The sequence below is a fragment of the Catharus ustulatus genome, chromosome 27, assembly GCF_009819885.2.
Source record: "Catharus ustulatus isolate bCatUst1 chromosome 27, bCatUst1.pri.v2, whole genome shotgun sequence".
In the NCBI taxonomy this organism is placed as follows: domain Eukaryota; kingdom Metazoa; phylum Chordata; class Aves; order Passeriformes; family Turdidae; genus Catharus; species Catharus ustulatus.
Window position 1 is genome coordinate 395513 of NC_046247.1, and position 26439 is coordinate 421951.

The window sequence follows — 26439 nt, forward strand, 5'->3', positions numbered from 1 at the left end:
GGTAGCCCCGGGCCGGCCCGTTGCACTCGTCGCCGAAGCAGCAGCGCACGGTGGCCCCGCCGGAGCCGCCGCGGCGCGCCTGGTCACAGAAGGACTTGTAGGAGCAGGATTTAATGACGCTGTCTGCAAGGAAAGGGGGACACGGGGGTCAGGCACCCCCGGGACCCGCGACACGGGGTCAGGCACCCCCAGGACCCGGGGATTCACCGGCAGAGGAGAAGGAGCTCCTCAGTCCCAGCACAGCGCGGTGCGGGGGCCAATAAAAGGATCTCTCACGAGGAGAAACCACCTCCCGCTCCGCCCCGGCAGGTCCCCTCGCCCTCCGGTCCCCTCCAAGGCGCTACGGTCCTACCCCCCTTCCCCCGGAGCGCCCAGTGCCCCCAGTGCCCCCGGAGCCCCCGGAGCCCCCAGTGCCCCCAGTGCCCCCAGTGCCCCCAGTGCCCCCAGAGCTCCCGGAGCCCCCAGTGCCTCCAGTTCCCCCAGTGCCCCCAGAGCCCCCAGTGCCTCCAGTGCCCCCGGAGCCCCCAGTGCCTCCAGTTCCCCCAGTGCCCCCAGTGCCCCCGGAGCCCCGGCCGAGGCGCTCACTGGGTGCGGTGATCGTGGAGCAGGCGTCGGCGTACTGCGGGCAGCTGTGGGATCCCTGCTGGTTGCAGTCGTTCTCGTTGGATGCGACGCATTTGTAGCATTTCAGTGCTTTACCTGGGTGAGGATGAGGAGGAGGAGTGACAGTGACAGTGACCGTGACTGTCCCAGAGCCCCGACAGCCGGTGGGGCTCCGGCCCTTCTCTCCTGAGCGTCAGAGCCGATAGGTGCAAGAGCTGTGTGACCCCTCCAAGCACACACACACCCCAGAAAAACCCAAACCTGAAGATCCTGCTGCTGCCTGAAATGCGAATTCCGTGATTTCGATGGGGCTGGATAAGCCAGCGCTGGTGCTGGAAGCGAAGCTCGTCCCCGCTTTGCTGACGAGCAGAGCCCTCTCGTGGCTCCTGCCCGGAGCTTCCACCTTCACCCCAGCGAGAGAAAACCCGGGAATGGGGAAACCCGGGATTTCACGGGCTCAGAAGCCGGGAAGCGCCTTCCCTTAACCCACAGCGACCCGGCTGCCGCTGCTGGGCTGTGCTGTACAGCGTGGGACAGCCTTCCATCCTGAGCTAAAACCACAGCCACGCTCACCGTGCCTTGGTCCAGGGATCCTGAAGCTGTCCAGAGCTGCCCCCACTCCGTGCCATTGCTGTGAGCAGCGCATCCAGCCCCTAGCTTTTACAGCGGCTTTTTGTGGTTATGCCTTGGAGGAACCGAGTTTTAGCAGGGAAACACAGCTCCAGCCACGAGAGGCTGCAGGGTTTGGCTCCGGAGCCTCCACCAGAGCTGGCGACTCTGTGGTCCCTGCTGGGCACTGCACAGGGGGCTTCTCTTGGTGGTACTCAAAGGAGAAAGCCACCTTCCCCCCAAAAGATCCTTTTCCTGCAGGGGTGGGAGCAGCACGGGGCAGGGGAGCGGTGGGCACGGTGGGCACAGGGCAGGGGCACGGTGGGCACGGTGGGCACGGTGGGCACGGTGGGCACATGCCAGCCCACAGGCAGTGCCAGGGATGGGGCAGCAGCAGGAGCAGGAGCAGCTACAGCGATTTACCCAATTGTGCTGCCGGGGGCCAAGGGACACTTACTTTCTCCAGCCAGGGACGTGACGATGGCCAGGGCCAGCAGGGTCTTCAGGGCAGGCATTCTCAGCAGTGTGCAGCGCGGGGTGTGTAGCTGCTGTTTTGTCTTAAGGTCTTACAGCTAATCTGCTTGGGTGGCTGCATCGGGGGCTGGGATAATGCCATCTTAGCTGGGGGGACAGGACACAGCTCCCCAAGGACATGGGCTGGGCAATGGGAGTGGGGCACAGCGGGGACAGGCTGGGCTCTGCTCCGTGTCCTGCTGTGGAAACCATCTCTGGGCACGGAGCCTTGTGGTGGCTTTCAAAGATGTTGATCAAGCCCACCTGCTCCATCCAAAGAAAAACCCCTTTCTCGTCATGAGTAGCAGCCAAGTTGGAGAAAACCCCTCCAGATTTTCCAACCCACCAAAAGAGAAGTGCACGAGAACAAGTGAAATCCCTGACAGGGCTGGGAGCCCAGTGGAACCATTCTGCACCCCCCAGGGCTCCACACTCCCAGAAGGATTTTCCCAAGTTCACAGAGGGCTGCCAGGGTCAGTGCAGGGATTAGGCCAAGGATTGTCCTGCCTGACACCCCTCTGCTGCCTCAGCTCTTGCTGCTGCCTCAGCTCACCACCATGGCCCAGCACCATCCCGGTGTGGTGGGAGCGGTGGGAGTCACGGGGCCAGAAAAGTCATCCCAGGTCTGAACTTCAGAGCTCAGAAATGCAGATTTCAGGAACAGATTATAACTGTACTGACTTGAAACCAACTGCCATGAAAACCACATTAATAAAGACAAGGTAGAACACAGTTCATTCTGAAAGGTAAAGCCAACTTCTCCAAAAACTCCTCACCAACCTCACAAACACCAAGAAAGCTTTCAAGAGTGATAAACACAGTTTTTACTCAGGCAATGAAACATGGAAAAAATATATTAGTAATCATTATAATAATCTCATTTGTGTGAGTATAACTCTTACAAATATTTACCTGACATATAAAAGGGACATTATGGTACATATAAAACCGATGGCGATGGCAGTCACACACATGGCTGGAAGCAGAGGGGCAGGAGTCAATGCAGAGGAATTCCTGCCTGGCCACACTGGAGGCACAGGGATCAGTAGTTGGGGGTTACTGGTTGGCACTTGGTTACAGACAGATCTGCTGGCAAACACACACTGCAAACAGCAACACAGCAGCAGGGGCAGGGCCTGCTGCTGCAGAAAGGGCATTAAAGTCAGGGAGGACATCAAACACAGCCAGCTGTGACAGGGAGCTGCCACTCCTGTCCAGTGACAGGGACACCAGCACCAGCACACGAGGTGCAAACACACGCCTTCTGTTTGATACAACTACAGCCACTGTGCATTTATAGATATGTAACTATAACCATATCAGAGTTCATAAACCATTCCGTAGGAATCGTCTTTGCCCAGGCTGGGGTGCGTGAGGGGAGGTGACAGGGCAGGACAGGTGAGGGGAGGTGACAGGGCAGGACAGGTGAGGGGAGGTGACACAGGACAGGTGAGGGGAGATGGCACAGCAGGACCAGTGAGGGGAGGTGACAGGGCAGGACAGGTGAGGGGAGATGGCACAGCAGGACAGGTGAGGGGAGGTGACAGGGCAGGACAGGTGAGGGGAGATGGCACAGCAGGACCGGGTGAGAGGTGGCACAGCAGGACCGGTGACACCGGGAGCAGGGACAGCAGGGGTGCAGGGCTGTGCCCCTGTTATCACAGTGCAGCCAGGCTTTGCAGACAGCCCACGGGGAAAAGGGGCAGCAGTGACTGCTCAGGGCTCTGGGGAAGTGCCCAAACTTCTGCAATTATCCATCAGCTCCAAGGGCCAGGGCAATGCCCCAAGCAGAGACTGAGGTCAGGCTGCCTCACCTGGAGCCAAGACAGCACAAGCAACACAGCCCTGAGCAGAGCACAAAGGGAGAGCTCCACAGTCCCCACCTGGCACCTGCCTCCCACACCTGGGCACCACCAGCCTCAGCACCGTGGGTGTGCTGCGGGCAGGGCAGTGCCCCAAACCAGAAACCAGCCCTGAACCAGCCTGCCACCACCTCTGAGAGGCTGTGCAACGCTGCACTCTGCTTCCTCAAGAGAAAAAGCCAACTGCACAAGAGATCTCTGGGTCTCAGGGGTTTGCTTCACCTGCACAGACTCCCAAAGGGGAACAGAAATTGTCTTTGCTGATCATAAGATTGAAGCTTTTTCACCAGGAGGGGGACATTGGGGGAGGTCAAGGGGGTTAAAAAGAGAGGGGAAAAAAGGGTTTTTCTTTTCTGTCAACTGAGCAAAGGGTGAATATCCAGCAGAAGCAACAGGTGCACTGCTATGAGTGATGTCACTGGCTTCCATGACCAGCCTGTCACTGGGATAACCTGGGGTGTGGAGATCCTGGGATAACCTGGGCAGCTGTGTGCTGGGGCAGCCTCCTGACACTTTGCTTAAGTCTAGAATAAACTCTCTATATTATTTAACTAATAAAATATAATCAAGTGTATGGCTCTGGCTTAAACAGGTGTTTGCTGTGCATGCTCAACACAGGGAATTAGAAAATAGAAGGAAAAGAGCTCAATTCTCTTACAAAAAGGTAGCAGCAAAAAGGTTTGTGAAAGTGTTCAACAGGCTGGGCAGGGAACAGTCCAAACTGCAAATATTTCCCTTTTTCACACCTATCCATTCAAGGCAGAGAATCCTTCACCACTGCAGCTGCTGCAGAGCCCACGAGGCAGCTCAGGGTTCATTTCCTTCCTCCTGCAGCCTCTGAAATGGGGCCCTGATCTCAGCATGGCACAGGGAGGGAACAGCACCGGCCCTGGCTTTGCACGAGCCCACACCAGGTCCCCCAGAGCTGATGTGACTGTGTCAGTTCTGGGGGGAACAGGGGCCGGGGTCAGCACCGTGCCTGGCTGGAAGGAGTGAGCAGAGAGCCCAAGTGCCCACAAATGCTCATAAAGTGCACGAATGCAGAGATGTCAGCTCCCTTCCCCGGAGGCTGGCACAGCCAGGGACAGGGAGATGCTGTGCTGTGCTTCACCCACAAACCAGACACTCCAGTGCCAGTTCCCCTTCCCAAGAGCCAGAGGTCCCCTGCCATCACCATGTCCCAGGGCAGGACCTACCACGAGGCTGGAGCTGTTCTGCTGAGCACGTGAGGACAAGAATTGACACAGAGTGGTGGGGACACAGCCAGACCCAGCCCAAGCACGGGGACAGAGCCCAGGGTGTCACCTCCCCGCTGAGAGGGGGCAGAGGGACAGTGTGGCAGGCCCTGGGAGGGACACAGGGAGCAGGCTGAGCACAGCATCCCCCGGCTGTGCAGGGATCCCAGAGCTCTGGGAGCAGGAGGCAGAGGGAGGGGAGGGCTCTGCTCAGAAGCCAAGCTCCAGCAGCCGAGCTGGCCACGAGAGCTTTCTGCAGGGACTCCGGGGTAAGGCAAGGTGCTCAACGTCACGGGAAAAGCAGCCAAGTGCAGAGTGCAGGGCGAGGGGCGCTCAGGCTCAGTCTGACTTCCCCAGCTTGGCTATCAGCTCGTCGCAGATCTTGGTCAGCTCCTCAATCTCCTGGTTCTGGAAGAAAAGCAGATTTTGGAGACCTCTGTGGTGGCAGAATGGGGGCTAACACCTGGGCCCATCTGCCATCAAGCACGGGTGGGACAGAGCAGCCAGCTCCTGCACCTGGCCCCGCAGCAGCTCCTCTGTGCCCCCAGGCACTGTGTGCAGCTCACCCCTCCCTATCCCAGCCAGACCTGCAGAGAGCTGCAGCAACCCATCCCCAGCCCACATCCCTGCAAACAGGCACAGGTAAGCCAGCAATGCCCATTCTGCCCAAAACATCCAAACCAACCCTACAAAACACACCAAAAAACCCAATAAAGCAAAAATAACCCAAACCCACAAAACCCTTCTGCACCAAAAATCTGGAGGACACCTCTGGCACCAGCAGGATGCTGAGGGCAGCAGGAGGAGCTGCTGGCAGGGGCAGTGTGTTACCTTCTGCTGCAGGGTTCTCTCCAGGGACTCCACCTTCATCTGCTCCTTGCGCAGCCCCGCGTGCAGCGCCGCGCTCTCCGCCTTGGCCTTGGTGCGCACCTGGGCGATCTCCTCGTTGGCTCTGGGGGCACCAACAGGGCCAGGGGCCAGCTCAGGGCAGGCAGGGCCAGCTCAGGGCACAGCCTGAGGCTGTGCTCTGCGCCCTGGGTACAACAGAGGGCTTTGCCCATACAGAAATGGGATGAAATTGGGTTAATTCAGCTGCTCTGAGCCCCTGGACAGAACTCTGCTCTTTCAGTGCCAGGCTGAACCCGTTCACCACCCACTTCCCTCGGGGTTAGATGTGCTGGTGAGCTCCTGCTCATCAGCTGAGCCCCAGGGCTGCACAGCTCCACACACAGGAGCACTCTGGAAGATGGGAACTCGGTAAGTGACCATAAATAGACCGTGAATCTCAGATCCTCCATTAGAAAATAAATAAGCAGAGATCAGAGGATGCATTCAGGGATTTGCTCTGCCTTGCTTAGAGACACTTGAGCCCGAGGTTGTAAAATGCAGCTTTTCACATCATTCAGCTCCTGCCTTCCAGCCTCTGGAAAGTAAATGAAGCCGCTTCCCTACAAGGTCTTGAAGCACCCAGCAATCTCATGCATGTCCTTACTTGTCTAATTTTTCTTCTGCATGGACTTTCAGGGCCTGATACCGCTGCTCTTCCTGCTTGACACGGGTTAGATAATCTTGAGCACATTTCTTCAGAGCCTCTTCATTCTGGAAAAGAAAGAACATCCATCTGCATTGGGACTGGGCACAAAGAGATCGCTCTGACAGGATGATAGATACTGCTCTGAGTGTAAGAAAAAAGGGTTTTTAAAAAAACAACTCCTGTTTTATGCTGGAGCCCCAGCTCAGCAGCACAGAACACAGAGCGTGACTGCACAGGGACCAGAGTTGCAGGGAGACAGGGAAAAACAAGGCAAGCACCTTCTTAAATCCTTCCAGGACGCCCTTCAGGTTCTCATATCTCCTGAACAGATCTGACAGGGACCTCTCCACTGAGTTCAGGTCTGCCAGAGCCTGGTCCTTTTCCATCGTGAGCTGCTGCAGGTTCTTCTGAGACGTCATGTTTGTCCTCTGCTCATCCTCTGGGATGGAGAACAAACAACAGGGACGAGGTGACTGAGTGGGGACAGCTGTGGCAGCTGCTCCCTGCCCTGCACAGCTGGCCAGGTGACAGCACTCACCTATCATCTGGGCAATGGTCTTTTCATACTCAGCCACGATTTTCCTAGAAGGGAGAGAGAAAAAACAGGTGAGAGGCCACTGATTGTGGGGACATGCAGCTCCAGCTGTGCTGGCAGCAATCTGCCCCACAGGAGCACGGCCACAGGGCCCAGATGTGGGGGCTGCACCCCAGATGTTGGGGCTGCACCCCAGATGTTGGGGCTGCACAGCTTCAGTGGCCTCTGCCACTGGGGCTGGCACAGCTCATGGGATCTCATTTGTGCAGCCAAGGAAGGTTTGACACAGCACCAGCACTGAGAGAGCATCTCTGCCAAGACACCCCAGCCTGGGCCACCCCTCAGACCCTGCTCAGCCTCCTCCTGCCAGGCCACAGCTCCTACCTCATCTCCAGCACTTCCTGCCGGCTCTCCTCGTATTTCTTCTTCCACTCGTTGGCCTCGATCTCCTTGGTGATTATCTGGGTTGCACAGACACACAAGGGACCCTTGGGACGTGCTCTGAGGGGTTTCCCCTCCCTGTCCCATGAAGGGATCTGATCCCCCCTCCCAGGCAGAGCAGAGGTGCCCTGGAGCGAGGGCCAGCCCCAGGGACAGGGACAGCCCAGGGGACAGGGACAGGGACAGGGCCAGGGACAGGGACAGGGCTGTCACCTCTTTCTGGTGAGGAGGGCCAGCCCCAGGGACAGGGACAGCCCAGGGGACAGGGACAGGGACAGGGCCAGGGACAGGGACAGGGACAGGGCTGTCACCTCTTTCTGGTGAGGAGGGCCAGCCCCAGGGACAGGGACAGGGACAGGGACAGGGACAGGGACAGGGCTGTCACCTCTCTCTGATGAGGAGGGGCAGCCCAGGGGACAGGGCCAAGCTCAGGGACAGGGACAGGGCTGTCACCTCTCTCTGATGAGGAGGGCCAGCCCAGGGGACAGGGCCAAGCTCAGGGACAGGGACAGGGACAGGGACAGGGACAGGGCTGTTACCTCCTCCCTGATGAGCGTGAGCACCGCTGCCTTCTCGGACTCGCTGAGGCAGATTCCAGCCAGGGGACTCTCACTCCTGCCCACGCTGGGGCACTTGTCCATGGAGCACAGCCCGGGGTTGTCCTGGGGGAATTACCCAGCTGGGATGTTGGGGGATGTTGTTTTCACCCACCTCCCGTTTGGGATGCTCTCCCCTATTTTATCAGCATCTGCTCACGTCCTGAATTTCCCTTTCTGCACACACAGAGCCCAGAGCCTGCACCTGACACCTGTGTGGGGTTTGAGCCTTCCCTTGAGCCTTCCCTTGAGCATGCAACAGGACATGAGCTGCCCCAGGGAAATCCCCAATATCCCGAAACAGAGATGTGCTCACATCCAACTTCCCTTATCCCATGGCTGGTTTAAAAATATCCCCGGCCCAGAGGGTCTCTGCTGACTCTGAGCAGGTGGGCTGCTCTGCAGGGTCTGCCCGTCTCCAGCAGGACAGCTCTGCAGCTGCTGTGCTCAAATCGCTGCTGGCAGCTGCAGGGACATCTCCAGGGCCTTGCTGGCCACCCAAATGCCCAAGGAAGCTGTGGGGGAAGCAGAGTTCACCCCTCTGCAGAGCAGGGGTCCAAGGCACAGCCCCACTCCTCCCTGGTGCTCCAGGTGTCCAGTAGAGCTCTGAAACAGAGACCTGGCACCTCCTGTTGTCATTTTGGGTGTCTACAGGCACTGGGGGGTTGTGCATGGTTCACGTTTCCCTTCCCAAAGCGCAGCTCCTGTGCAGCAGAGCTGCAGCACAGACACAGCCCGGTGAGCTGGCACTGCCTGTTCCCCCTCCCATCACCCAGAGCAGGCAGCATCGCTGAGAGCGGCTCCCAGCCCACAAACAGAGAAGTGCTGGGAGGAAGGAGGCAGCCTGCTCCCCTCGCTGTGGAAATGAGAGCACTGGAGCACTTCTCCCCTCCCCTCCTCCCCAGAGCTTCAGCTGCTGCTCAGCTCCAGCTCCCTGAGCCCTGCGTGGCTCTCACAGCAGTGGCTGAGGTGGGAGCTCCCCCAGGGCAGGTTTGGGCACCCCAGCCCTGGGGAGGTTCAGCCCTGTGTGCTGTGGCAGCGGCCTCACACAGCATCCCCCAGGGCAGGTGCACACCTGAGCACTGCAGGTACCTGCAGAGCTGCCCAGGCACCAAAATAAAGCTTCCCTTTGCCCCACGTCCTTGTGGGGCTCAGCACAGTTAAACCTCTCAGAGCAGCTGGTTTTGCTGATGTTGTTAATCCCATTGTCATCAGCTTGTCAACTCAAGCAGCTTTGGCTGCAAAGCTGGCACGGGGTGTCCCCACGGCAGAGAGGTTTTGGGGCTCCTGGGGCACGCCACGGCGTCACAGCACAGGGGTTTTGGGGCTCCTGGGGCATGCCAGGGTGTCCCAGGGGTTTTGGAGCTCCTGGGGCATGCCAAGGGTGCCCCCACAGCACAGGAGTTTTGGGGCTCCTGGGGCATGCCAGGGGTGTCCCAGCACAGGGGTTTTGGGGCTCCTGGGGCATGCCAGGGTGCCCCCACAGCACAGGGGTTTTGGGGCTCCTGGGGCATGCCAGGGTGCCCCAGCACAGGGGAGCTGCTGCTGGGCTGCCAGGGTCGGTGTGGCTGCAGAGCCAGGGCTGCTTTACTGCTCCCCCAGGGCAGGGGATGCCTTGGGCCATCAGACCAGCCACATGAGACACAACCCGTGCCCAGCAGCTTGTCCCCTCCCCAGGGTCCCCTCCCCAGGGTCCCCTTGCTCTCTCCCTGTCCTGCAGCCCCTTTCCAGAGCAGCCCACGGCTCCTGCTCTGTGTCCCCCTCCCTCCCCACAGCCCACCCAGGAGGGATCAGCCTCTGCCAGGCTCCTCCAGCCTGCTGGGAAATCTCTGCTATTTTTATCAAGTCCCTGCGTGGGCTTGTCAGGAATTTTACCTCCCCAAGAAACTCGTTTCAGAAAGGAAGAAGCGAGAGGCACTCACAGGGAAGATGCCAGGCCCTCCCTTCTCCATCTGCGTGCAGATCTCCTTTTCAAAACCTGAAGACAATGAAACACAAGCTTTTATTGATTTGGAAACAGCACATGCAGATTTTCTGAGACACAGGAGGGCACCTCTGAGCCTCTCCATCCCCTGAGCTCACAAGGGCGTCTTTGCCCCCGGCTCTTGCCCTTGCATGGAATCATTTTGGCTGGAAAAGCTCTCAGTCCCCAGCACTGCTGAGGTGACCATCAAACCCCGTCCCCAGGTGCCACAGCAGGCACTCTGCCAGCTCCAGCCTGGCACTGGAGGCCAACACTCCCCTCTGGTGGCAGCTCAGCCCTGCCTGTGTCCCCAGGGCTGGCAGCACAGGACGGTGCCCAGGGCACTGCAGGATGCTGGAACAGAGCAGCAGAGGGGAGACAAAAACCATCTGTCCCCATCTGCAAGGTGTGGGACACCCTGACCTGCAGGAGGGACACCCTGACCTGCGGGAGGGACACCCTGACCTGCATCAGGGACACCCTGACCTGCGGGAGGGACACCCTGACCTGCAGGAGGGACACCCCAGGACACCTTGACCTGTGGGACACCCTGACCTGTGGAAGGGACACCCCAGGACACCCTGACCTGCACCAAGGACACCCTGACCTGTGGGAGAGACAGCCTGACCTGTGGGACACTCCAGGACACCCTGACCTGTGAGAGGGACAGCCTGACCTGTGGGACACTCAGGACACCCTGACCTGTGGGAGGGACACCCTGACCTGTGGGACACTCTGACCTGCAGGATACCCCAGGATATCCTGACCTGCAGGAGGGACACCCTGACCTGTGGAAGGGACACTCCAGGACACCCTGACCTGTGGGAGGGACACCCCAGGACACCTTGACCTGTGGGACACCCTGACCTGTGGGACACCCTGACCTGTGGGACACTCTGCTGCCTCACACGAGGGGTGATCTATGGGCTGCACTCACACCACTGCAGGCATGATCCATGTGCTAAGCAGGCAGAGAACAGAGCATTTAGAGAGCTCAGCTTGGGGAGGAAGGAGTTAATGGAACACTGGTGACAGCAGATTTCCCATTTACCCAGTGCCTCCACTGCACCCTCAGCTCCCACCCAAAACTGCAGAGCCCCGACCTGAGCACCTGCCTGGGACCAGCAGCACGAAACAAACCCTGCCAGCCTCTGCCCTGGCTGTGGGCTTTCCTCCCCTGAGGACAAAGGACCTTTCTCCATGGAGCTGGCAGCCTGGAGGAATGATTAATGGGTCCCTGCAGAGGGGAGGGCTGACCCCCCCGTGGTGATCTCTCCTGCCTGCACCTAGGACTCGGCTATTGATTAAATGTCATGTTGCTTGGCTTTTAATTATTTTGTAATGGCTTGGTCAGAGAGTCTAATTACGTGGGAAAGTGACAGCAGAACTCCACCAGGAGCAATAATTGGGATCTCTGCAGGCATTACTGAGATCTCCATCAGCCACAGCCCCGGTGCTGGGACACCACAGCCTGGCAGCTCTGCTCCAGGCACAGGCTCTGAGCAGGGAGCTGCAGCCCAGGATGCTCTGCAGGGTGCAGAATGGCTCTGCTCAGCACTGAGCACCAGGGCAGGGAACCTCGTGCCTGAGCCACATCCCACTGCAGCACTGGAGGGAGACTGCTCTGTACCCAAAGCCTAAATAAACACAGCCTGGACCGTCATTTTCCATCTGGAAATAGTGCAGGAAAGCAGTGGCAGGTTCCATCAGAACCTGCAGCAGCCTTTAGCCCTGTCAGTGTGAATAAACTCTGCTGAGGCTGCACTGCCCCAGCAGCACCAGCTCCCTGCTGGAGGCTGCAGAGGCTCCCCAGAGCTGAAGGCAGCCAGGATTTCCTCACCTGCCTCTGGCCTGTGCTTCCCTGCGGGCACGGGGACGTTCGAGCACTCAAAGTACTCCAGGTCATCCTCTGGCTCAGCCTTCTTCTCCAGCCCAGCTGGTTTCTGTGTGGAGCTGGTGGAGGCCAACTTCTCCTCATCAGTAGCACGTCCATCCCGGCTTGTGATGTCTGGGATTTCTGAGATCAGCACTCCTTCATCCTGCAGGGTCAGAGCACGCAGGGATCAGGCACAGGTGAGCTGCTGGGTACCCCAAACCGGCTGTGCTGCTCCCCACCAGCCCTCCTCCCTCCCTCCCTCCCACCAGGAGCTGCCCACAGGGGAGGTGCCAGCCTGAGCTCAGCTCTCCCCAGCACCGCCCCAGCATCCCCACGGCCCCGGGGCTGGGACCCCCGTACCTGGGCACTGACATCCAGGACCAGGGGCTGCGCCTCGGGAGGCTTCACCTTGCAGCCGCTCCTGCAGGAGAGAGAAGCAGCACTGAGGGGGGTGTCAGGGCAGTGCAGGGAATGCAGGGGTGCGTGCCAGGCAGCCCAAGCAGGGGAGGCAGCCCCAGCAGCAGCGTTGCACCCGCAGCGTGCCAGACCCCACTCACCAGAGAACACCGAGGCACAGCGAGTTCTGGAAGGAACAGAAGGGACAAACAAAAGACACGACTACACAGCAGTTGGGTTTGTGTGTGAGGTGTTTATTCCTGAGGGAGGTAAGGAGCAGAGCAAGGGCCCCAAGAGGATGATGGTGAGAGAGGCAGTGCCAAGGAGCTGCCAAAGGAGGATCGCCCTCGCTGCGCCCTCGCCCTGCGTGTCCAGCCAAGGCACCCGAGCTCCAGGCAGTGCATGTCGACTTTCTGCAGGAAGAACCACGTCCAGGCTGTCCCACAGCCTGTCCCTGCAGCTGGAAGTTGGTTTGGGACTGCTCCACAGCATCCACATCTCCCATGTGAGTCAGACCCAGGACAAGGTGCTGAGCCTCCAACAAACTCTGCCCAAACGCTGGCCCGAGGGGAAGGGCCACTCAGGGGGCAAGTTTAGCCCAAGCAGGTCTTGCAGGTGGTCCCCAGTGAGGAGGCTGTCCCTGGACCTTCATCCCACGTTCCTGAAGACCCACCAGAGGCCATCAGTGCAGGACTGCAGCACAGCCACACCCTGCACACCAGCACAGGGACAGCAGCAGGCACGGTCCCAGCGGGAATGGGACACTGGGTGGGACAGCATCGGCCTTCCTCCTGATCTCATCCCTTACACTCCACACTCAGGGCTCTCCCAGGCTCTCCTGACCACCAGGAGATGCTTGCTGAGCTGGAACAGCCCTTGAGGGGCTGGGGAGGGATCCCAGCCCCCAGACACAGCACTGCCCACCGCAGGGACACAGGCAAGGCTGGAGCAGGACTGCAGCGAGCTGCTCCCAGGGTTATGGGACTGCCCAGCCACTGCTCCTGCAGCCCCATCCCATCCCAAAATCCCATCCCATCCCAAATTCCCATCCCATCCCAAAATCCCATCCCATCCCATCCATGCACAGCAGAGCACAGCGAGCACGGACACGGAGCTGTCTCTGCACGCTGCCATGCACGCCTCGCCTCGCTCACACCGAAAAATCGCTCTGCTCTCCTCTCCTCCCTCATGTCAAACAACTTGTCATGTCCTCACCCTCTCCTGTGCCAGGACTCTCCCGTACCTGGCAGCTGGTCTGAGCTCCCCAACACCAAGATGACAGCTCTGGGCTGCACAAAAACCCGCTACCCTGTTAGCTGAAGGTTCTGAGCACTTGTCCACCATCAGCAGGTGCTGCAGGCGGCATGCTGCGAGGGCAAGCACAGGAGTGTGCCTCCAGCTCAGCCCAGCCCAGCCAGCCCAGCTCAGCCCAGCCAGCCCAGCTCAGCCCAGCTCAGCTCAGCCCAGCTCAGCTCAGCCCAGCCCAGCTCAGCCCAGCTCAGCCCAGCCCAGCTCAGCCCAGCCCAGCTCAGCTCAGCCCAGCTCAGCCCAGCCCAGCCAGCCCAGCTCAGCCCAGCTCAGCTCAGCCCAGCCCAGCTCAGCCCAGCCCAGCTCAGCCCAGCCCAGCTCTCCTCTCCCTCACTCCCAGGCACTCACCAGGCCAGGCCACCCTGGGGACCCTGCCAAGGGCTGCGGGACACAAACCGGACAGCAGAGAGCACAAGTCAAAGGGCAGAAGGAGCCAGCATGCCATGGAGACCAGTGGGGCAGCACACACCCAGAGAGAGGACAAAAACAGCACAGGAAAGAAAAGGAGTACAGAGAGAGTACTTACAACAGAAAACAGAGAAATTTCACTTGCTCAGTAGTCCTGATGCACCAAAGCACAGACAGGGAGAGAGACAGACAGATGGAGAGAAGAAGAGTGTGAAAAGACCTGGGTGCTGACTGAGCTCTGGAGAAGCTGGTGAGCTGCCTAGCCTGGCCTTTGGGGAGGCACAAACACACGGGATGCTCTGATCCTGAATTTGGTACCCACAGCAGCGGGGTGAGATCCAAACACAGCCCTCACTGCCAGGGCAGCATCCTGCTCCCTGTGCTGCTCCCACAGGTGACAGAGAGCAAGCAGAGATTCCTGCTGCCTCCCCATTGCATTGCTCACCCACAGCCACACATGGGAACACCAGCTCTTAAAAAATGTGTATTTACTCTCTGTAAAGTATTTCCTGGACAAAAACATCCAACACAGCCTGAATTTTGCCTGTGAGGTTTCCTCTTTCTCTGTAAAAACCCACTATCTAATTTTCTCACTGGAGAATCAGACAGCAGAGTGAGAGTTTACCTGTCCAACCTGTTCTCTCTCTCTGACATAAAACAGAGCAGTGGCAGCTCAGAAAATGTCTCAGCTGCATTTGACCAACCACTCCTGCATCCACCAGCTCCTGCACATCCCTGCACGAGTCCAGCAAACCTCTGCTCCAGCCTCCACTCCGGGTTTCCTGTGACACCACACCCTGACCCACCAACCGGACCCCCGAGGGGTTTCACAGGGGTGACACTGCAAGTGAGTCCCAGAGCAGCCCTCCCTGCTCTGCCTGCACTCAGGACAGTGGCACTGGCCAGAACAGCCGTCCCTCCCCTGCCATCACTGCCGGGCACAGGGGAGCTGCCAACAGCTGGGACAAGAGGCAGAGAGAGCTGGGGCACCAGCAGGACCTGAGGGCTCGCTCAGGAGGCGCCAGGGCAGGAGAACTCCCACCACTACCATCATCATCACCATCATCACCATCATCTTCACCATGGCTATCATCATCACTATCACCATGATCATCACCATGATCATCACCACCATCATCATCACCATCACCACTATCACCACCATCACCACCTCCAGCAGCAGCAGCAGCCCTGCCTGCCCGCAGGGAGAACACAGGGGCTGCAGCCCCGCTCTGCACGCACTGGCACTCACACACACTCACGTTATCAGCCGTGACTTGGGCTTCCTGGGGGAGTCTCTGCCCTTCAGGGCGTCCTCCTGCATCTCCAGTGTCTGGGACTCCAGGATTTCATTGAGGCTGTTGTCTGCAGTGGAGCAGGAGTCAGCGTCGGTGCTGGCAAGGGTCTTGGTGGGCTTGAATGGATCCATGGAGTCAAAGTTATCGGGGTCAAACTGGTAAGAGCCCTTGGGGAGAACTGGTGAATTCTGCATGGCTGAGCTGCCACTGCGGGAGCTGAGGCCAGGGCTGTCCCAGCTCGGGGGTCCCTGCTGGGAGGGGCCCCGAGGCTCCGTGGGACCCCTGTCCACATCCTCAGCTGCCTTCTTGGGGGACTCTCTGTGTCTCTTCGGTGTCAGCTTGCTGGCTGGGATCCTGCTGCCCCTCCTGGGTGAAGCTGGCTTGGCCTCCACGCTCTCTCTAGCCTCTGTAAAATCAGCCCCAGGTTTTGGGACCTGCCCTGGGGCCCCCAGAGCTGGGTCCCCCCCCAGCTCAGCAGGATGGGGAAGGTGTTGGGGAAGGCTCTGCAGCTGGCAGGCCCCTGCCACAAAGGGGTTCACACTCCTCTCGTGCTGCTCAGGGTCAGGCTGGCAGGACGCTTGGGTCTCCTCTGTGTTTTCAGCTGTTCTCCTCCCCGGTGAAGGCGTTTTCCCTTTCCCGAGCTGTTCCTGGGCCAGGCCATCAGCACCCAGCTCCACCAGCCCCGTGGCAGTGTCCTGTGTGTCCCCTGCTGACATGGCCCCTGCATGGGGCTCGGGGGCTGGCTCCACGGTGGGCTCAGCCCTACAGCCCAGCCCGGCCAGGGGCTGCATCAGGGCCGAGTGCTCGGGGTCAGATTCCCCTTTAGCATCCAAACTGGCTGTGGGGGCTCCAGTCTCTGGCTGAGCCTCATCTTTGGGGTGCTTCCCTGGCGAGCTGTCCCAGTGGGGCTCCCCTACCAGCAGGTCACCACGGCCACCTGGCTCTGGAAAGATAAGAGGAGAGGGTTAAACCCTGAGCTGCAGTGCCCTCCCTGCCACAGGGCTTTGATGGTTAAACCCTGAGCTGCAGTGCCCTCCCTGCCACAGGGCTTTCTGCTCCCTCCTCACAGCTGCTCCAGGGTTGGGTTTTATGGGGGATCCACTGACTCACAACTCAGCTCCCCTGACAGAGGACAGGGAGCCGCTGCTGACCCGGGCAGAGCTCAAATTAGTGACAGGAGTTCAGGGACACACGACACGAGACAGCCCCACGGAATGGGAACAAGCAGGGGGAAGGGGAATGGGAATGGGAGGGTGTGCTCAGTGCAGGAGCAGAAACAGGCTGCACAGGGACCTGGGGGTCACACAGTGACCCAGCTCTGCTGGGGCTGCAGAGCTGGACATGCACCAGGCAGGAGGAGCTGCCCAAGACAGATTCTCCACCTGCACAAACCCTGCTGCAGCCACACCAGGCTCTCCACACTGCTGCCAGCATCTTCTAATGACAAATCCTGATCCATGACTTAATCACCATTACTTCAATCCTTTCCCCTCAATCCTTTTACTCTTTAATCTTTTCTTTGAAATCAGGGGATGGAGAAGATCCTTCATCTACTGAGCACCCTGCAAGCTGCACCCTCTGAGCACCCAGAGCCAGGCTGGTGGGGCAGGTGTGCCAAGGCACAAGAGGAAAACACCTGCTGCTCCTCCTGCACCTCGGCCAGGGACAATTGCAGACTGGAGAGAAGGCCAAACAGGATTCTGGGGCGCCCAGCACCCATCAGGGAACCCATGGCACCTGCAGCCCTCATAGGAACCCTCCTGGGGAGACACAGCCCAGCCAGGCTGTGCAGAACAGAACCAGTGCTCTCCCGAGGACCAAACTGGTTTGAAAACCTGGCTGGGAAAGCAGCCTGGGTGAGGAAGAGCTTGTGCCAGGGAAATCTGCCTGTCCCTGGCCCAGCCCTGCCCTGGAGCAGAGGTGACAGCTGCAGAGGGGAGTCACCTCAAGCAGGGGGACACCAGCCCCCTGCTCCCACACACCCCCATCCCCAGCAGAGGTCTTTGCTATCACCAGGCATCTGCAACTGAGTCATGTGTGCTGGTCACAGAGCGAGTCACAGGCTGGCAGAGGAAAAGGGAATCAGGCAAAGATCTGGTCCCAGGACTAATCCAGGACGTGGAGCCAACAATCCTGACTCAGTTGATGGCTCGTGGTTAGCATAATTGATCCCCAGGATGCTACAAGCCATGAAAATGAATCATGAGGGTCTGTGTCCTCCCTGAGACTGCAAAAATGCTTCCTCTGACTGCAAAAAAAAAGTTCCCTCCAAGTAGACGTTGCCTTGATGCCCCAGAAAATGCATCAGTAAACACAAATCCAGTGGATGAGTACTTGGAGTGCAGCCAGGAAACAGTCTGAGGCAGCGCCTGGCAGGCCTCCCCATCATTAGGAACCAGGAAAACCTCCTTAACAGACCCCAAAGAAAACTTTATTACACTTGCTGTGTTGCTCAGCTGTTTGAAGCCTTCCTGAGACAGCCCTGAATAGAAGAACAGACTTCAAAGTCAGGGCAAAAGCACTGTTTAAGTGCATTCTGCGTTCCCAGCGGAAGGTTTGGCAGCCGCTGTTCTCACAGACATGAGCCCATCCTGGTTTCTAACCCAAGCCATGAGTAATTACTTCTTGAATAACAAGCAGTCTGCACACAAACCACCTCTCCATGCTGTGGTGGCTACAGGGTGGGGAGGGAAGGAGCGGTGGCCGCAGCTCAGAATCATTTCCCACAAAAATCAGAAGAACAACCCACCCAGGTTCTCCAATTCTGTGATTCCCTCATTTTCTGCAAGAGTGCTCAGCTACTGAGCCCAACCCCCCGCCAGTCTGAGAGCTAAGGACACACTGGGATATACTGGGCTATACTGGGCTATACTGGGCTGTACTGGGCTATACTGGGAGGCAGGAGGCACAGGTGACAGGCAGCTCAGGTGCTCGCCCATGGTTTTGGAGCTCTTTTGCAGCAGAAATGCCTCTCCTGCAAGCTCACGGGGGGTTTCCCCTAGTTCCTCCCCCTCTGCACTTCTTCTGCCTCCAACGCAGCGTGACAGGAGCGTTCCTGCAGGAACAATGGCACAGGACACAGAGAGCAGTGTCCTGGAGGGAGCACAGACACAGCCGAGCTCTCTGCCCCAAGCCCTGCAGCCCTGGCTGTGCCCCCGAGCCCTCCCCAGCCCTGCAGCTGCCTGCAGCTCCCCTGTGCTGCTCCAGCATCCCCAGCCCTGCAGCTCCCCTGTGCTGCTCCTGCATCCCCAGCCCTGCAGCTGCCTGCAGCTCCCCTGTGCTGCTCCTGCATCCCCAGCCCTGCAGCTCCCCTGTGCTGCTCCAGCACCCCCAGCCCTGCAGCTCCCCTGTGCTGCTCCTGCATCCCCAGCCCTGCAGCTCCCCTGTGCTGCTCCTGCATCCCCAGCCCTGCAGCTCCCCTGTGCTGCTCCTGCATCCCCAGCCCTGCAGCTCCCCTGTGCTGCTCCTGCATCCCCAGCCCTGCAGCTGCCTGCAGCTCTCCTGTGCTGCTCCTGCATCCCCAGCCCTGCAGCTGCCTGCAGCTCTCCTGTGCTGCTCCTGCATCCCCAGCCCTGCAGCTCCCCTGTGCTGCTCCAGCATCCCCAGCCCTGCAGCTCCCCTGTGCTGCTCCTGCATCCCCAGCCCTGCAGCTCCCCTGTGCTGCTCCAGCATCCCCAGCCCTGCAGCTCCCCTGTGCTGCTCCTGCATCCCCAGCCCTGCAGCTGCCTGCAGCTCTCCTGTGCTGCTCCTGCATCCCCAGCCCTGCAGCTCTCCTGTGCTGCTCCTGCATCCCCAGCCCTGCAGCTCTCCCTGTGCTGCTCCTGCATCCCCAGCCCTGCAGCTCTCCCTGTGCTGCTCCAGCATCCCCAGCCCTGCAGCTCCCCTGTGCTGCTCCAGCACCCCCAGCCCTGCAGCTGCCTGCAGCTCCCCTGTGCTGCTCCAGCATCCCCAGCCCTGCAGCTGCCTGCAGCTCTCCTGTGCTGCTCCTGCATCCCCAGCCCTGCAGCTCCCCTGTGCTGCTCCTGCATCCCCAGCCCTGCAGCTCCCCTGTGCTGCTCCTGCATCCCCAGCCCTGCAGCTCCCCTGTGCTGCTCCAGCACCCCCAGCCCTGCAGCTCTCCTGTGCTGCTCCAGCACCCCCAGCCCTGCAGCCCCAGGCAGTCACGCTGTGAGCAGCACTGCTGGCTCCGCACGTACTCGGCTCCTGCCAGGGAAACCAGCCTGTGGCCGCTTCTGCAGCTGTGCCCCAGCCCCCTCCCTGCTCAAATCCTCCTCCTGGGCCAAATCTGTGCAGAACACGCCAGGAGAAGGCGGGCTGGTAGCCACGGGCCACACGCAGCTCTGCCCCAGCCCAGCCCTTCCCGCAGGCATCGCACAGGTGAGGTGAAGCACTGCAGCATCCCGGAAAGGTGACCCCGAGCTCCCCGTTCCACCTCTGGCTCAGCGCCCTGCAGAGGGGACAGCTCAGTCCCAGCAGGAAAAGGGACACTGCCAGTCCCAAACGCGCCAGCACAGGGCGTGCAGGATCTCAGAACACCCGCTCAGGCTGCAAACCTGCTCCACATCCAGCTCAGTACCTGGAGGGGAAGCTACAAAGTGAAAACAGGGATTTTTTACTTTCTAAAGAAAAACAGACAGGACAGTCTGGCACCACAGTAATAGACACTTTGTGCCTCTGCATTGTAATTGCTTTGCTTGTCTTCTCGGGCTGAAATTAAACACAAACACCGACTTAAACAGCTTTCCAACATGCCATCCCTCAAACCAAGCAGGAGCTCTTGGCAGGGCTGCAAGGCAGAGCTCGGAGCCCCTTCCATCCCCCAGGCAGCGCCAGGAGCAGCAGCAGGGATCCCAATCCCGATCCCAATCCCAATCCCGATCCCAATCCCGATCCCAATCCCTGCCTGGCCCCCGTGCCCAGCACAAGCAGAGCAGCCCCTCAGCCCAGGGCAGTGCTCCTGTGACTCTCACAGGATATCTGCCCCACACACCCAGCTCAGTCCTCCACCAACGACTCTTTTCCTCTTTTGGCTTTCCGCTGGTGTTTAACAGCCGTTGATCTATTTTTAAATCTATTCTGTTAAGAATTAGCATCCCGGCAAACGATGCTGCTAACGCACCGGAAAACACGTGTCCTGCCTCAGCCTGCTCCCAGCACTGATGGCTCCAGATCTGCTGCTTCTGCTCATTTCCGTGTGCAAAATACCTGCTGGCAGATGACTGGAGATAACTCGAGCAAGAATGGGGCAGAATTAATCCCACCATCCGAGGCAGCACGAGGAAACTGAGTGATCCTGAGTGGTCATAAATCCTCACTGCAGTCCCCTGCAGGGCTGAGGTTTTGTCCCCAAGGACAGGGTTTAACACACCCAGGTCACCTCTTGGCTGTGCCTGGAGTCAGAGCTGCTGTCATTCCGCACCCCAGGATGAGACTGCAGCTCCACAGCAGACAGTGCCTGCAGACAGTGCCTGCTGCCCGCTGTCCCCAGGGCCAGGGCTGCTGTCCCCAGGGCCAGGGGTGCTGTCCCTGCTCTGGCACTGCCCCCACACAGCCCAGCAGCAATTCCCCAGGGACTCAGGGCAGCAGACACTGCACAGGTGATGCAGCATACCAAACAATCCATCCCACTGCTGCTCCAGCTGCAGCCAGACCCACGGATGCAAAGATGAGGCCTTGACACAGGGATGACATTGGTACAGGGGTGTGACAGCCCAGAGTGCCTCTGCACCCATCCTGCACACTGCAAACCCACCCCCAGCCACACAACCCTTCCTCTCCACCATTCCAGACAAACTGAAAGGACACAGAGACATGGCAGGGGAGGGCTGGAGCCAAGTGTGGTGGCACTGCAGTTTGGCTCTGCCAGCTCCAACATCCCACTCCCTGCCAGCCAGCACAGAAAAACAGCTTTTGCTGGAGATCATGCCCTCGTCTGCAGAACACTGAGAGCTTTGTGTGCAGGAGCAGCAACTCCCTCGCTGCTGAGCAGGAGCTGCTCATCCCAGGACAAGGGGCACAGGCACACACGGGAACGGTGACAGCCTGGAGTCTGAAGCAATGCACTTCCCTAAGCTGGGCCAGAAATGATCCTCCTACCTGCTGGGAAAGCCTTTTCCTAGCCCCTTTTCCTGCCCCACTCCCCAGGCATTATGCCCAAAGTAAAGATGTGTCTCTCACCCCTTCTAAAAAGGATTATTCCAAGAGCTGTGATTACTGGAAGCAGGAGCAGAGCACTCTCTCCATCACAGAGTTTTCCACAGGGATGGGTGAGCACCCAGACCCACCCCAACAGCAGAGAACACCACAGGAGATGGAGAGCCACAGCACCCTGTCTGTGACATGATCTGCACTGCCTGGGCTTCTCCCACGGTCTGGATGGAGCCCATGTGCTCTGAAACCAGCCCTGCAAAAAGTTCCCAGAGCGTGCAAGGGAAGCACAACATTGCACATCACACACAGGACCTGCAGCAGGGAGGGCAGGAGAGGGCAGGGAATGCTCAGGACCCACCACACACTGCCCTGTGCCTTGGGCCCTGCTCTCCTGCAGGAACCCAGAGCTCACAGCCCCCTGGAACTGCCCAGCCACCCTGCCCTGCCCCGATGGAAGGGCAGGTCTCCTCCCTGCCCTGCCCCATAACCTCGCGTGGGTTGTGGCAGCAGTGCCAGAGCTTCAAAGCTTCCTCCCAGCACTCAAAAAACCAGATAAACACTAAGATCAGCCACACACACCAGCACAAACCCCTGGACAGGAGGGGATGGAGATAGTGGGGAGCAGGATAAACCTGCAGAACAGTGCAGGGCCCACCAGCAGAGGAAACCCCATGCACTTAGAGCAGATCCCTGGAATTTCTCCAAAAATGGGGTCCAGCAGCACTGAGCTTTTGCAGCAGTTACACGGTGAGGACATCTGGCACCTAACTCCAAGGAAAAATGGCCTGGGCAACGACACCCCTAGCACTGACCAGCCTGGGGGACACAAACCTGGCATCCTGCCACTCCTGAGCAAGAGCAGGGGTGAGTGACACGTGAGAAAGGTCCCAGCAGCAGTCAGGGCAGCCCCCAGGCTGGGGGTCAGAGGAACGTTTAACTGATAAAGTAATTCAACAGCATCTTCGTGTTCCTCTCCATCAACCCCTCACAGCTCTTTGTGGAGCGCCCAGCCCAGCCCTGGCATTTGAACTGTCCAGGCCATTAACCACCGAAAGTGTGCCAGGCATTACTCAAAGCCAGAGAATTTTACTCGCTGACCCCACCCTGCCAAAGGAGCAGAGCACCAAGAGCAGAAGGTGCACACCACTCTTTACCTTGGGTCCCGGGCTCAGACGATCCTGGTGGCTCGCAGAACTCCTTGAGTGGCGAGCAGGTTGGTGTTTCTGCTTCAGGGGTCTCAAAATTATCAGTGGAGTCCGAGCTGCCGAGGGGGGGGAAAAGAGTGAGGAATTACCGCTTTCAAGGCTACCTCTGCAATCTCCACAACGCCTACACGTCCAGCCAGGCCCCGGGGCTGGCCGTGGGCATCCGAGCGGCTGCTCGCTGCTGTCCAGCGGGACAGGCTGGCAAACGGAGAAGGGAGAGCAGGTGAAACACCGCGGCGAGCAGCGCCCTGTGCAGCCGCAGCCCTGCGGGAGGCTCTGCCTGCTCGCTCCCGAGCTGGGCACGCAGCACGGGCCTCCAAGGACGTGCAGCATCCCCCACGCGGGCAGCCAGCCCGGCTGCCCGGCCCTGCGCTGCCCAGCACCCTCCGGAGCAGCGCCCGGCCCCAGCCCCGAGCGGTGCGGGATCCCCGGCAGGCAGCGAGCGGAGCGGAGCGGAGCGGGGCGGCAGCGGCGGGGGGACGGGGGCGGCCAGGGGAAGGGGACTTGCCTGAAGCCGAGGGCCGAGCCCCCCGCCCGCGGGTCCCGGTCGTCCTCCTCATCATCCTCCTCGGCAGCAGCGGCGCCGCCGTCCCCGTCCTCGGGGCTGCCCCCGCCCCGCACCGCCGACCAGGTCCAGCGGGCCCACTGCACCGGCGAGAGGATCTGCCAGGCGCTGAACGCCATCGGCACGGCCCGGCCCGGCTCGGCCCGGCTCGGCCCCGCCGCTCCCCGCCGCGCTCACTGCGGCCCCGCCGCCCGCATCGCGCCCGCTCCGCCCGGGCCGCCCCCGCTCCGCCGCTGCCGGCGGGGAGCGCCCGCCCCCGGCACCGCCCGCCGGGAGGGGCCGGCCCCAGCCCCCCCGAGCCCGGCCGCGGGGATGGATGCTGGATGGACACGGGATGGATGCGGGATGGATGCGGGATGGATGTGGGATGGATGCGGGATGGACACGGGGATGGATGGGGGATGGACAGGGGATGGATGTGGGATGGACACGGGGATGGATGCGGGATGGGCGCGGGATGGACGCGGGGATGGATGCGGGATGGACACGAGGATGGACACGGGGATGGACACGGGGAAGAACGCGGGGATGGACGCAGGGATGGATGCGAGATAAATGCGGGATGGACACGGGGATGGACGCGGGGATGGACACGGGGATGGACACGGGGATGGATGCGGGGATGGATGCGGGGATGGATGCGGGATGGACGCGGGATGGACACGGGGATGGATGCAGGATGGACACGGGGATAGATGTGGGATGGACACGGGGATGGACGCGGGGATGGATGCGGGGATGGCCGCGGGGCTCCCCGCTCGCCGCCCCTCCCGGCCGGAGCTGACAGCCGCCGCTCTCCGCTGTGCGAACTCCCAAATTCCCCTATTTCTGCCCAAAGGCGGGGCCGGGGCACATCGCTGCCACCCCTCGCGGCGCCCTGCCTTCCCCCCCGCCACAGGAGCCCCCACGGGAGGGGACAGTGAAACCAGATCCCCCCGGTTTGTCCCGCAGTGATTTGGTTGCACCTGTGCTGTCACAGAGCCGGCAGGACACAGATTCTTTCCACTCTGGACGTGCCAGAGAAGAGCCCAGGCGGGCGGGGAGCTGCCCTGGGGACCGGCGGTTCCCGGGAATGCTCACTGATCCCGGGAATCCTCACTGATCCCGGGAAAGCTCGGTCCCCCCGGGAATGCTCACTGATCCCGGGAATCATCACTGATCCCGGGAAGGCCCAGTCCCCCCGGGAATGTTCACTGATCCCGGGAAGGCTCGGTCCCCCCGGCAAGGCTCGATCCCCCTGGCAAGGCTCGGTTTCCCCGGGAAGGCTCGGTCCCCCCGGGAATGCTCACTGATCCCAGGAAATCTCGGTCCCCCTGGGAAGGCTCCGTCCCCCCGGGAAGGCTCACTCACCCCTCGGGGAGCCTTTTCCAGGGAAGGGATTTCCCAGAGCTGAGGGGCCAAACGCGGGGGCAGAGGGGAGGGAAACACCTGTCCTTTCCTTTTCCAAGGAAATACCGGCCTCAACAGCCCTGGCTGATGCTATATCCTTCCGTGGCAGCAAGTTTATTTATTTAATAAACTATTGTTGTTTAAAAATAACAGCCAGTAGTTCCCATAGAAATCAACCTTGCTGGCCTCCCTCAGGAGCTTTCCCTCAGGAACTTTTCCCCTAACAAGGCTCCCACTCCCAAATTCATCCCCTCCCACACGCTTGCTAGAGAGAGGAGGATAAGGTTACTGACACCCGGCAGCCCCGTGAGGAATGTCCAGGGCTCTGGCAGCAGATCTGTCCCGGGCACTGCCGGCTCTGGGCAGTGGGCAGCTCCCTGGAACCCGGACCGGTTTATCCCAGTGCCAGGAGCAGTCCCAGGGATGTCCCAGCTGTCCTGCTGGGAGACGAGCCCGGCCCGCTGCACAGAAGAGCTGCTGGCCCTCGCTGGCCGCACCGAGAGCTGCCGTGGCAGGCTGAGCCCGGCGCTTCCCTGTGAATCATCGGCCAGCTCTGGGAGCTGGGAATGCCTCTGCACGGACAGAGAGGCCCCTGGGCCACAGCAGACCCGTCCATCTGGTCTGGCTGCCTCTGACACCAGCCTCTGTCGGAAGCTTCAAAGGGCTCATTCCTCACCGCTGAGCATCTCAAATCTCCCTGCAGGGATCCTTTCCCCAAGCTTCCCTCTCTTGGTGTCCTTATCAGATATTTGTGTCAGTCCTGAGTGCTTTCACTGCCCATCCTCTTGAAAAGAAAATCTCTTACCCCCTTCCGCAATAGTTCTAAACTTCCCCAAAGATTTCTGTGGGTGAACCTGGGTGAGGAGCTGCCGGTTCCCCCCACAGCTCAGTGGCAGGAGAAGCACACGGGCCCCAGGGAACACCCCTGCACCGTGCTGGCCCCCACGTCCCCAGGGCCTGGGGGACAAGGCCAGCACACCGCCCTGCTGCCGTGGAGAGCACACCGAGCAAGAGGGGACTGTGTGACTCCCACTGAAGCTTAGCCAAAAGCCCTGAGTCTGAAGCAAAAGCAGAAGCTCAACATCCTGTTGCCCATGGCTGCCGTGAGCAGAGCACAGCCCACATCCGCGCTCCAAAGCTGATTTCTGCAGATGAATTTTACATAAGATCCTCAGCGGGAGCCGCGCTGCAGCAGCCTGACCTCATCCTCCTCCTCCTCCTCCTGCTGCTCCTGCTTCCCCTTCCCACCTCCCACTGAACCCAAGCAGCAGTGACGGCATCGCCACGCTGTGAACAGCTGAGGAGCCCTGCCAGGGAGACAGGAACCTCACAGGGGACAGAGAAATATTACAGGGACAGAGGAACCGCACCAGGGGCAGAGGAACCTCACAGGGGACAGAGGAACCGCACAGGGACAGAGGAACCGCACAGGGGACACAGGAACCGCACAGGGGACACGGGAACCGCACCGGGGACACGGGAACAGCACAGGGGACAGAGGAACCGCACAGGGGACAGAGGAACCGCACAGGGGACAGAGGAACCGCAGAGGGGACACAGGAACCGCAGAGGGGACAGAGAAATGCACAGGGACAGAGGAACCGCACAGGGACAGAGGAACTGCACAGGGGACAGAGAAACCGCACAGGGGACAGAGAAACCGCACAGGGGACAGAGGAACCTCACAGGGGACAGAGGAACCTCACAGGGGACAGAGGAACCGCAGAGGGGACACAGGAACCGCACAGGGGACACAGGAACAGCACAGGGGACACAGGAACCGCACAGGGGACAGAGGAGCCGCACAGGGGACAGAGAAACCGCACAGGGGACAGAGGAACCGCACCGGGGACAGAGGAACCGCACAGGGGACACAGGAACCTCACAGGGGACAGAGGAACCGCACCGGGGACAGAGGAATCTCACAGGGGACACGGGAACCGCACAGGGGAC

The 26439-nt window shown here is 60.1% G+C and overlaps 1 protein-coding gene and 2 long non-coding RNA genes across 6 annotated transcripts; 1 reads left to right on the forward strand and 2 right to left on the reverse strand.

The window, feature by feature from the left end:
• Positions 1-15: 15 nt before the first annotated feature.
• Positions 16-1510, reverse strand: LOC122149456. The gene is made up of 3 exons (XR_006163120.1): positions 865-1510; positions 586-699; positions 16-123 (listed from the first exon to the last, which is right to left on the reverse strand). It is a non-coding gene; the product is annotated as an uncharacterized LOC122149456 (long non-coding RNA).
• A 31-nt stretch (positions 1511-1541) lies between these two features.
• Positions 1542-3816, forward strand: LOC117007951. The gene is made up of 2 exons (XR_004420226.2): positions 1542-3174; positions 3256-3816. It is a non-coding gene; the product is annotated as an uncharacterized LOC117007951 (long non-coding RNA).
• TACC1 (transforming acidic coiled-coil containing protein 1) lies at positions 3213-23249 on the reverse strand. Of its 4 annotated transcripts, none has more exons than XM_033081366.1 (14): positions 23041-23249; positions 22482-22588; positions 15142-16120; positions 13820-13852; positions 12128-12188; positions 11732-11930; positions 9851-9906; positions 7872-7994; positions 7276-7352; positions 6895-6938; positions 6635-6795; positions 6315-6421; positions 5654-5774; positions 3213-5230 (listed from the first exon to the last, which is right to left on the reverse strand). In XM_033081366.1, the coding sequence occupies exons 1-14, from the start codon at positions 23214-23216 to the stop codon at positions 5162-5164; spliced, it is 2313 nt and encodes a 770-aa protein (XP_032937257.1). In that variant the 5' UTR covers positions 23217-23249; the 3' UTR covers positions 3213-5161. The 4 variants fall into 4 exon arrangements, with proteins under 4 accessions (XP_032937257.1, XP_032937256.1, XP_032937258.1 ...); XM_033081365.1 differs by lacking the exon at positions 13820-13852 and adding an exon at positions 13998-14033; XM_033081367.1 differs by lacking the exon at positions 13820-13852.
• Positions 23250-26439: the final 3190 nt, after the last annotated feature.

Coding starts and splice junctions, on each gene's coding strand:
- TACC1 (XM_033081365.1), bottom strand. CDS start 23,216: ATGGCGTTCAGCGCCTGGCAGATCCTCTCGCCGGTGCAGTGGGCCCGC. Junction 7,353..7,871: donor TCACGCTCATCAGGGAGGAG/GTAACAGCCCTG, acceptor TGTGCAACCCAG/ATAATCACCAAGGAGATCGA. Junction 5,775..6,314: donor GCAGAAGAAAAATTAGACAA/GTAAGGACATGC, acceptor TGGTGCCCCCAG/AGCCAACGAGGAGATCGCCC.